Genomic DNA, 11719 nt, shown 5'->3' on the forward strand with positions numbered 1-11719 from the left:
CATTTGTGAACACCTGACCCTAAGATTTGAATGTCTTCTTCTTCTTTTGGCTTCTCCCATTAGGGGTCGCCACAGCGGATCATCTGTCTCCATACCCCCTGTCCTCTACATCTGCCTCTTTCAAACCCACTACCTGCATGTCTTCCCTCACCACATCCATAAACCTCCTCCTTGGTCTTCCTCTTTTTCTCCTTCCTGGTGGCTCCATCCTCAGCATTCTCCTACTAATATACCCAATGTCCCTCCTCTGTCCAAACCATCTCAATCGGGCCTCTCTTACTTTGTCCCCAAAACGTCCTACATGCGCTGTCCCTCTAATAAACACGTTTTTAATCCTGTCCATCGTCGTCACTCTGAACGAAAACCTCAACATCTTCAGCTCTGCTGACTCCAGCTCCACCTCCTGTCTTTTACTCAATGCCACTGTCTCTAAACCATACAACATCGCAGGTCTCACCACAGTCCTATAAACTTTCCCTTTTTACTTCTGCATATACTCCTCTATCACAAATCACGCCTGCGATCACTCCTCTCCACCCACTCCACCCTGCCTGCACTCTTTTCTTTACTTCTCTAACACACTCTCTATTACTTTGCACTGTTGATCCCAGGTACCTGAACTCCTCCACCTTCTCCCTGCAACTGCACCACTTCACTGCCCTCCCTCTGATTCACACACATGTACTCTTACACCTAATGATTTTCATTCCCCTTCTCTCCAGCACGTACCTCCAACCCTCCAGGATATTCTGAACCTGCTCTCTACTTTCACCACAAATCACAATATCATTCGCAAACATTATAGTCCAGTGAGACTCTTGTCTGACCTCGTCCATCAACCTGTCCATCACCACTGCAAACAGGAAAGGGCTCAGAGCCGATCTTTGTTGCAGTCCAACCTCCACCTTGAACCAGTCTGTCGTTCCTACTGTACACATCACTGCTGTCACACTGTCATCATACATGTCCTGCACCACCCTCACATACTTTTCTGCCACACCAGACTTTCTTATACAATACCACAACTCCTCTCTCCACCGTCGAACAATTTCTCTAAATCCATAAACACACAATGCAACTCCTTCTGACCTTCTCTATACTTCTCCATCAACATTCTCAAAGCAAATAATGTGTCTGTGGTGCTCTGTTGCTCACAGATGGTCACCTCTTCCCTCAGCCTGGATTCCACTACTCCCCATAACTTCATGGGCTAACTGATCAACTTTATTCTCCTGTAGTTACTGCAGGTCATCACATCTCCTTTATTCTTAAAAATAACAAAAACAAAACCACACAAGAACAGCTTTCACTGCCACAACTTCCAACTCGCAAATACCTGTATAGAAGATCTGCGAATTTACCATTTAATTCCAACTGTAAAAAAAAAAAAATAATAAATTCTTAAAATGTTATTCAAATATAATTGTGACTAAGCTTCTGTCGCCAAAACAAATTTCTTGTGTATCAGAGAACACTTTCTGATTCATCCACAAGGGTATTTTACTGAAGTCAGGTACTGATGTAGGTGAGGTGAGGAGGCCTGGGGTGCAGTCAGCGTTCACATCCATCCAAAACCTGTTTAATATTGTTGAGGTCAGAGCTTTATAGCAGGAGATCTTCCACTCCAACCTATGTACAACATATTTACATTGAGCTGGCTTTGTGCAGGGGGCATTGCCATGCTGGAACAGTTTAAGTGAAGGGAAAAAGTAATGCTACTGTCTCCAAAATCGTTGTAATACGCCTGCCTGGAAATATCAGGTTTCCTAGTATTTTTTTTGCTGCTGTTCAATAAAACACCATTCATTCCCAGTTAAATGGAGGAAGCAAAAATAAACAAAAATGCCCCTTTTTATTTCCAGCCTCAATTGGCAGTCCCCTGTTTCCTAATATAACAGCACCACCTTCTGTCCCTGAGATGAATTACCATGAAGAATCTTGGGTCTTGGTCGAGAGACGAAGTGCAGCTTTTTTTTTTTTTTTTTTCTTTCCAAACATTAAATATTGATAACAAATATTGATATGAATCCGTTGATATCCGATTGATATGAATCAGTTCTGGTGATGGTTCTTCAACAGAACTGAATATGATGCAGTAAAGAAACATTTTGTAAATAGAGTCCAGAGCATTTAAGCTTAACGTTCTGAGCAAACTGTATTCTTTTATTTGACATCACTGGAGCATTAGAGACACATGACCAGAACAAAGAACGTCATTTCCCTCGCTTCCGTTCATGCATTTGAAACTAATCAGAGCAGGCAGCGTATGAACCGCTGAGTAGAACTAGAAAAATCTAGAAAAATCTAATATGAGCCCTTGGAGTCCTTGCAGACACCAAGCACTGAAGTAGGCTAGAACAGAAGTCTGGATAGATGTCTAAGTGCTTATAACGCATTACAAATGCAAGTCAAGCAGATAATAAGCGATTCAGTCTGACAGAAAACTATGTACCCTACACTGGATTTCCAGTTGTATGAATAAAGAAAAGGATTATAGAAGTTTAACAGCCTAATGGACAGCAAACAGTAAAATACATAATGAAAGAAAAAAGCTAAATGTATACAACCATAAGGAGAATACAAACAAAACAGTCGTGTTGCCATTACGTTTTAATTTCATGCCATTACCTGTTGTGTACAGCAGCACTACATAGTGGTGCGCGCCAGTATACCGTTTAAGTAGCAGTATCAGGGCAGGGCCCAATAGTAGAGGCCGTGGTGCTGCCTAATATTTTCTCTGTTCGGTGCTCCAGCCTTACTCCATTCTGCACCTTCATGCGGAATAGCAGCCAAATAAAAAAACAAACATAGCCGGGCCTGTCTAGCTGCCTCACGTGAACACGAGTACACCAATGAAACTCGCACGGTGCCAGTGGCAGCGAGGCCTTGGGAAAAAAGGCAACAAAAATAAACTGTATTCTACAGATCAGACGTCCAACTTCGCACCTATACACACAAACTCGTCTCCAAACCAAAAGTAAAAAAAATTAATTAGACACTCAAAGCAGACAAATTAACAAGCGTTTATGCTACGGTCTGCTCTTCGGCACCGTTTTCCTCGAGCTCCATCACGCCGTCTTTGCTCTCTTTCTTCACCTGCTCGGCTTCTTTCTGCAAGAAAAATAAGGGAAAAGCAGTCTTTAGAACAAAAATGTTATCTGCAGTATTTCATACTTTACGGTGCCCTGGGTAGAGGTGCAGAACGTGAAATGGTGTGTGTGCTATTGTTTTTTTATTTAAAGAAAAATGGCTGAGAGTTTTGAACTATAAAAGAATCATGTAGTGATATTACACCGGACACCAAGGCTCAATGGTCTGAGAGGAGTCACATGACTTTAGTACACAGAGCCTTCAAAACACAGAACCACAGGTTTACAAGTTATAGATACAATATCAAGGGGACAAAATCTGGATCTAGAGGTGGGCAAAATGTAGCCACATCAACTTATAAGATAATAGAGGTCAGAATCAGAGGTCAATCGATTTATCAGGGAAAATCCATACTGATAGTTTTTCCGGGTTGCCGAAGATCTGCTGCCATTATACAGTACGAGAGCAGCCTCTAGAGGACAATCACTGACACCATGTACTGTTGGTTGTTGTGTGTTTTTTTTATTTTATATATATATATATATATATATATATATATATATATATATATATATATATATATATGGAGTGGAACCCGGATATCTCGCCCTCGGTTATCTTGACAACCCTATTAAGTCGACGTTTTTAAAGTGGAACCGCCAAATTCTCGCTTTTTCTAAGCATTTTTTATCGGTTATGTCTTTTTTTAGGTCGCCGAACCCTGATATCTCGAGCACAAGGGGAGAAAAATTTGCCATTTAACGTCTGTTATCTCTGTGCAGCCACAGAACAACTCGCGAAAGTGGCAGAAAAATCAAGGCTTACAGCTGCTACAGGTGTTGTATCGTATACTGGTGAATCTCTGCTGTTAGTTAGTGCACATATGCCTTTTGTTGTTAAATGATATGCGATGAACGGGAGGCGAAAGCCGCGCTTGGCGGCGCGGAACATGTGATGACCATCCAAAAGCATAGAATGAACACCGGCAGGATCGGGGGGGAATCCGCGGTGCGCTTTGGGAAGAAAAGAGCAGCCGTTGAGAGAGTGCCGGTGGGAAGACACGTACCGGGATACGCATGCGCGATAACAACGACCGCCGTGAACCAACATATACCAACAATAACAGACAGTGAGATTGTGGAAGTTTAAATAGGAGCTGGTGATGATGCTAAACGAGCACCATATGTGCGCGATTGAAGCCGGGAGCTTCAGAGAAAGCGGCCGAGAAAGCACCTGCCACGCTGAAGGGGGCCGAAGGGGGCGTGGCAGGTGGATTCCTGACAGATAAACATGTACTGTATGTACATTTTTATAGCATGCCTTCATCAAACAAATCGCGGCAACGCTGTTGTGTAAAAAACCCTTCAAAAACACGTGCATGCACATTCTCATTTATTAACGCACATCATGTACATAAAGAAATTTCAAGCACGTTAATATATTGCCGCCATATATATATATATATATATATATATATATATATTTATTTTTTTTTTTTTTTCTAATTAATATATTCATATTGATTTCATTCGCCACATTTTAACGATCCAGTACTTTTTTTTTTTTTATGTTTTTGTAATAAAGTTCAGTACTATTTATAAAGAGTTTTGTTTTCTTTTTATCCAGTATCTATTTGAAAAACTACCGGTTGATTAATCAGTTATCGGCACACATAATCCTTCAGAAAGCCTCTTTCAGCTGTCACGTATGGAGAGATTTCAATCCAGGACCGTTCAATTTAATCAAATGACTCGCTTTGTTTTTAATCGTATCGACTCTACGCGCTTACTTTAGCGTCCCTCTCGGCAAACTTCTGAAACATGTTGGCGTAGAGGCGTTTGTCCTTTTCGTGCTGCTCCTTAATGTGTTTCTGGCACTGCAGCACTTGGCTCTTTGCCGCCTTGTTGGTTGGATAGAGCTGCACCACACGCTGGAAGTCTCCTCTCGCCCGATCAAAGTCCTTCATCACGAACAGCGCTTCTCCTCGCCTGAACAAAGCCTTTTCATTGTTCGTGTCCAGTTCCAGAGCCTGTGGAGAGACGGCACAGGGAAATAAGTAAATCGATAAAAAAAAAAAAAAAAGCTCCAGATCATTAAAAAAATTAATAAAATCATAATTTGTGACATGAGCACAAAGTTCAACTATAAATACGGGGTGGAACAAGGAAACGGGAAATTTTCTGAACTAGGAGTTGACGATCCTGGGCGCTCGTTAAGTACCCCTTGCCGTTCGTTAGAACAGGGCAGTGGAGTTATTTGGTGCGAAACCTTTTAAAAGAACAGTGATAGTGCGACAGCTGCGAAAAGGAAATATCAGTGTCATTACAGGTCGAGATGACATCACGACCTTTGCGCGGCGTCACACCATCACCATTCTTATAAAAGGCGTTTACAGCGAACGATCACTGAACGCATTATACGCACACTCTGATTACAACATGTCAGATGAGCAGTGACTACAGGGGCGGCACCTTGTCACAGTTCTCCAGGGCAAGGCTAGGCTCCTGTAGTTTTAGGTAGGACATGGCCAGGTTGAGGTGAGCCGCCAGTCTCAGGGCTTTGGCTTTTTCTTCGTCCTCTTCCTGAAGGCTGGACTCGTGCTCCAGCCACGACACGATGCGCTTATACTGCACAACTGCCTGCTTATATTTCCCATCCTGCAACACACACACAGTTAACAGGCAGCTTGGAGTTTTACAATCAACACATTATTTAAAATTAAATAAATAAATAAATAAATAAATAAATGATACATTTTAAGTGTTGGTGTGTGGCTCATACTTTGAAGTATTGAGTTCCTTTCTCTTTGATGATTGCGCTCTGTTCCAGTTTCTCACTGGTGTTCATTTCCCAGGATTCCTTAGCCTAGGGGAAAGCCATGGAAGGCAGATGAAGAAAAAAAAATACATTCACAAAAATAGATCTGAAAGCCTTAAAAACAAGGTCGTATGTACGTAGATGATCGTATCTGTATAAAATTACATTCAAGACCCTTGGAAAACTTTGGTTTTTGTAAAATAATAATGTTATAATTGTTTTTATTAACGTATGTTAATTTATTGCATGTACACGATATGATCTAATGTGGAATACCTACCGATGCTAAGATTTTTTTATTCTTTTATATATTTTGAAGTCAAAACAATATATTGAAATGCCAATTTTGATAAAAAAAAATTTCCAGAGGTTTATTTATACAAGTTGAAGCACGCTCACCTTCTCGAACTTTGTCAGTTTGATTTTGTATTGCAGCGTAGCACCAGGTGGAATATTAAATTTGGGTTTGCCTGCGTTTCCAAAGCCATATCTGAAAGTACATGGTGGAAAGAAAATAATAAAATAAAATGCTGAATCAGCAAATGAGACAGCAAACCTCTGCGCTCTTACAGTAGCACCAGCTTGCGAATGGCGTATAAGTCACCTGACTGGCCTGAGCATTGAGGACATGCGTGTATAATTGATTTCATGGTAAATATTGATATTAGTGTGCGTATTTACTTTGGTCTGATGATGAACAGAGACTCCTCGCCCTGTTCCATAGCCTGCAGCGATTTCTCCACACCGAGCGGCAGATCGAGGTTTTCTCCGTCTCCCACCTCAAACTTCAGCTCCCGCTCGTCGAACACGCGGCCCTCATGCGTTCCCTCCACGTGCACTGAACGAAAAACAGAGAGAACAAAAGTTAGACATCCTTTCCTCTGTAGAACGGAATTAGTTCCAATCCGGTCAACAACTCAGCTTATAGTATAGTAGAGTAGGGTCTGACTGGTGTTACGTGTGTTGGAGAGACAGGAAAAAAACTACGTACAAAGCAGACTTAAGCATGTTTATTGTGGGGAAAAAAGATCTTGTGAGCCTCAGCTGCTGCAGAAGACATAGGTAAACGATCAGGGTCAGAATCAGGTGGAGGAATGGGAGGATAATAATCAGGTGATAGGAGAATAATTAGTAGGAGACCAACATGAAGGATAAGGAGGAGATGGTTGGTTTGTTGCAGGAATGCGGGAGTCGCCATCAAAGTCTTCATTATAGGTGTGCTTTTTCCGATGATAAAAAGCGGGGAGGTCGGACAAGGTCTGTGTACCCAGATCACGTGTAAATCACGTGGAGAGAACCAAGTTTCGAAGATAAGGGGAACTGAAAAAAGAAGGTGATATCGGGAAAATAAGGGGAATTAAAGATAAAGAAATTTGAAAGAAAACAAAAAGGTACCATGTGACTCCAGGGTATAAATATGAGTGTGTGCAAAGTGTGTGTGCTTGATCATTTTGATGTGATAAAGTGGGCTTCTATGGGCTCATTAGAACGTGACTGCAATAAAGACGTTTTTGCTTTTACTCATCCGAGACTGAAGATCTTTCATTGGCTTTTGAGGTCTATTTTATTTTATTAGGTTAAAAGTGCTACATTGGGAACCGACTGATACAAAGAATCCACCCGTGATGTGTCTGCTCAGAGATGGGTTCCGAGTTCCGACACTTTCCACCATCCTTACCATTTTTTCTTTCGATTTCTCATAGATATGCTGGTGGAAAATGCCGAGCGAGAGGAAAACAGCTTTTGCTTTGAGAGTAAACCTGAGTGATGTACTTCATATCGGAGATGTTTCATTTCTTCCATCGATAACATGGGTCTGTGACTGCTCGAACGTTAACGCGGCACACACAAAAAAACGTCTAATTCTCACAAAAATCATGAAAATACAGCCCAGGAAATCAGCAACACACCATATTTTCATTAAAAACATAATTAATGGAGTTCAGAGTGGAAGGATCCTTTAACATTCAAATCCAAGAACCATCTCTCTCACTCTCTCTCTCTCTCTCTCTCTCTCTCTCTCTCTCTCTCTCTCTCTCTCTTTATGCGTGTTGTTTTGTTGTCTTTTTTTACCTTCCACGGACGCCCCCTCGTTCGGTTTGGAGTATCCCTCTCCTTTAGTGATGATGCGACGAACAATTCCGCCATCTTCATCCTCTGTGATGTCCTCGCCGTGAAAGTCAAACAACTCGACCTGCCACGAAAACACACTAAGCAAATTTGTAGCCACATAAATAATAACGACTACAGAATTAGTGTAAAGAGGGTACCTGGAACACCAGAGTGGCGTTGGGTGGGATTTTGGGTGGGCTTCCAGCAGATCCGTATGCATACTCCGGTTTGCAGATCAACTGGCAGATTTCACCGATGCGCATCGTCGCAACACCGATATCCCATGCTTTAATCACCTGACCTGCGGGACGTGCGGGGACATATATAAAAGTTTACATATATACAGGGAATAGTCTAGATCAGCGGGTCTTAAAGTGCGGAGCACGCCGCCCTAGTGGTGAACGAAGACATTACAGTCGGGGCGCAAAGAACAGTCAGGATATATATATAGAATATATAGAAGGTGTTCATTAACGATTTCCTCTAATAAAGATATAGTTGATACACTTAAAGCAACCACAAAGAAACCATTAGGTCATTAATGCAAGTAAATGATAAGATCGTTCTTCCTCTGTTGCAGTTATCGATGCTTTGCCACACGACGATATTGCTACTGGCAAGACTGCACCTAAATCAACCATTTCTCCGATCACCAAGAACTTTGAGGAGAGAGGTGCAATTGTTGCGAGGAAGGCTTCAGAGCACCCATGAAAGTCCAGCAGGTGCCTTCTATTTATATTTCTTCAGAACACATTATCCGAAAGGGTGCCAATAATTATGAATCTGATTAAGCATCATCTTTGCAAGAAGGTTTATGCAAAAAATTTCAAACCCACCTTTTCCTAACTCGAATGAGAACTTCTCTCCTCGATCACGACTGGAGTCGAACTGAGTGCCATCCAGAAGAGTCCCAACGTAATGCACGAACACTTTATCGCCGGTCATCGGTAACTCGGTGCCTGTGCCCTCTCTCTTCACCAGCTATACAGCACACACAAACACGAGGTTAGGAAAGAGACATGCATTATTAATGATTTATCCATTTAGATCATTAACCAAAAACAACACAAATGCATTAAGAGACTTTTTTGTTTATTACTCTACTGTTCCTGCCCATGGTTATCAATCTCCACCCAAAAAAAATACAGGTAGGAGGACCAACAAGAATGAAGCATACGAGTGCTTATTATTTACAGTATATGCTCTCTAGGGTTCACACTATATGCGAATAGAATACCACTTTTGGCAAAAAAAAAAATCTTTCACGTTCACCAAACTTTTTTTCATATGAAGCGCCAAAATTCAAACTTGCCTGAGGTCCATGAGCTGAGAAGAAACGCCACATTGTGCCAAACGTTAAAAATTAAAGTAGCCAATTATAAGTACCGTAATTTCCGGACTATAAAGCGCACCCATATATAAGCCACACCCACTGAATTTTACAAATATTTACACAGGCTTTAACGAAAGACACGTTACACACGGTGTAAAGGATGAAATATGTTGCGCTTCCTTTAGGAGCATAGCGGGATTTTGGGAATAGCCTGCCACTGCTTTTTCCCCGGTATTACTGCATGTGTGCAAGACCGAGGAATATGTCCTTATTATTTTCTGATGCTCATTTCTAAGTTTCTTTGACTAACCCATAACGCTGTTGGCAAGAAACATAAAAAAGCAAGAGTTTTTGGAAACCTGTCTGTGCTTATATGATTTCTGTTGTAACTGGAGTTAGCGAGCTCTCCCTTCACCCAGACTCAACGCGTTACAACGGCTTGTATCTAAACAGTAGCCGACCAAGAAAGTCATTGTTCACTGTCTTCCTCCTTCCTTTCACTACTATTTCTCTCAGGAGTTTATCTTTTGGCATCGTCGTGCGTTTAAAAAACACCCAATGAAAGTTTTTTCTCCCGATGCCGTGCAGCTCAGAACACAGGTGAGGTGCGTTTTTTCGTTTCCGTTCGGAAATTTCATTGGTCTAATGTTATGGGGTCCAGTTTTTTGGCTTGAAGTTTGTGAAACTGGGAAAAACCCAGGAAAAATCCATAAATTAGCCGCTTCGTTGTTTAAGCCGCGGGGTTCAAAACGTGGGGAAAAAGTAGCGGCTTATAGTCCGAAAAATACGGTAATTCTTTTTGTTTATGATGTCGTAATATTTCTAAAATAGAAAACATTCCCCTGTAATCTAAAAAAATAACAGTACAATGAGCAACAATCCAATTGATTGTATAAGAGTTCCAGGTCTGATCCAGACATTGTTGAAGATTGATTTGGACTGTAATTAATATCAGCATTTACTATAATGGCTCAGAACCACAGACACACACTAAACAGTACACCTAAGTAATAATTGACCTTTAATGAAGGTGCATTCGGTGTCACCCGGATAAAGACGGGTTCCCTTTTGAGGCTGGTTCCTCTCAAGGTTTCTTCCTCAAGCCATCTAAAGGTGTTTTTCTTTGCCACAGTCGCTGCTAATTAGGAATAAACTCAATTATACATTACAAATTTACAGTCACTAAATGCAACTTTTTAACCGACGTCTGTAAAGCTGCTTTGAGACAAATGTCCACTGTCAAAAACGCTTTACAAATAAAAATGCATCGAAGTGACGCATTTAAAGTATTAAATATTTGTTGAATACGATCACTCCATATTTCCTGACTTCCCGGACCACCTTCGGACTATAGCATGTATAAAATAACCCAAAAATCTGCATTTCAGTTTTACTTTTAATACACTTTAGGGAAAGAAAAACACGCACACTTGAGTTACGCACGTCTCTCAGGATGTCAGTTTACAAAAAAAAAGGGAAAAAGAACAAAGGGAAAAAAACGCTTATCGACCCTTTAAGCCGTGGTTCTAAATCCAAGCACTTCGTCCAGTGTTTCCGAGCCTAAAAATTTACATTTTAAATGGTTTCTCTGCGATTTTATTACACTTAATAAGAAAATAAGTGTACGCTTGTGTTATGCACATCTCCCTGGATGCATGTGCATAAAAATAAAGAAAAAAGCAATAATAATAAAATGCTTACTGACCCTTTAATCCTGCAGTAATTCTACATTATAGATATTATATCAATTTGAATACTGATCAAAGCAAAAACTTGGCAGAATTTGTCTTTGATGTATTTTATTTAATACATTTACAAATCTGTGTGTGTGTGTGTGTGTCAATCCTCATGCTAAACCTGCAAGTACGATGAGCTAGCTAGCTAGCTAGCCATGTTAGCATCAGCAGGTTAAGCTAAGATGTTAGCATTTTAAGCAGCACATGCGTTTCTCAGGTGCCTCAATTCCGTGTTGGTTTGCATGAGATGTCTGCAAAGCACTGTGGGAGAAGGTTGGAGCTTGGAGATGATGATGGCTCAGGAACTGGTCTGGGTGGGAAAAAGGTGCTGCTGCAGAAGAAAGAAAATGAAGTTACCTTTAAAACTCCTCCATCTTTCTTTGGGGTGATGTCTTCTCCTTCCATAGGGATGCTCTGAGAGTCGTTGGACAATTCTTCTGCAGTCATGTTCGCCCCAAAATGTGTAAAATAAAATGAAGGAAGATTCTGGTTCAGTCCACCTGCAGTTGTGAGTTCGAATGGGATGAGAAGTGGAGAAGATAGCTGAGGTTTTGGTGTGTACCGGGAAATCCCGCACTCTTGATCGAATGAACGCCGTGTAGCACTGCGGAAATGATTAGTAAGGTGTGTA

General features: G+C 41.2%; 1 protein-coding gene across 2 annotated transcripts; it reads right to left on the minus strand.

Moving 5' to 3' along the window:
• Positions 1–2129: 2129 nt before the first annotated feature.
• fkbp4 (FKBP prolyl isomerase 4) lies at positions 2130–11584 on the minus strand. Of its 2 annotated transcripts, XR_014535485.1 has the most exons (11): positions 11446–11584; positions 8856–9000; positions 8178–8320; positions 7981–8101; positions 6589–6745; positions 6307–6397; positions 5872–5955; positions 5562–5747; positions 4880–5119; positions 2804–3111; positions 2130–2771 (listed from the first exon to the last, which is right to left on the minus strand). XR_014535485.1 is itself a non-coding variant. In XM_083553065.1 (10 exons), exons 1-10 carry the CDS (start codon positions 11533–11535, stop codon positions 3025–3027), a joined length of 1344 nt encoding a protein of 447 aa, XP_083409191.1. In that variant the 5' UTR covers positions 11536–11584; the 3' UTR covers positions 2130–3024. The 2 variants fall into 2 exon arrangements, 1 of the variants encoding a protein (XP_083409191.1); XM_083553065.1 differs by having other exon boundaries at positions 2130–3111.
• Between the last annotated feature and the right edge of the window lie 135 nt (positions 11585–11719).

Source organism: Silurus aristotelis, assembly GCF_946808225.1.
Source record: "Silurus aristotelis genome assembly, chromosome: 10".
NCBI lineage: Eukaryota > Metazoa > Chordata > Actinopteri > Siluriformes > Siluridae > Silurus > Silurus aristotelis.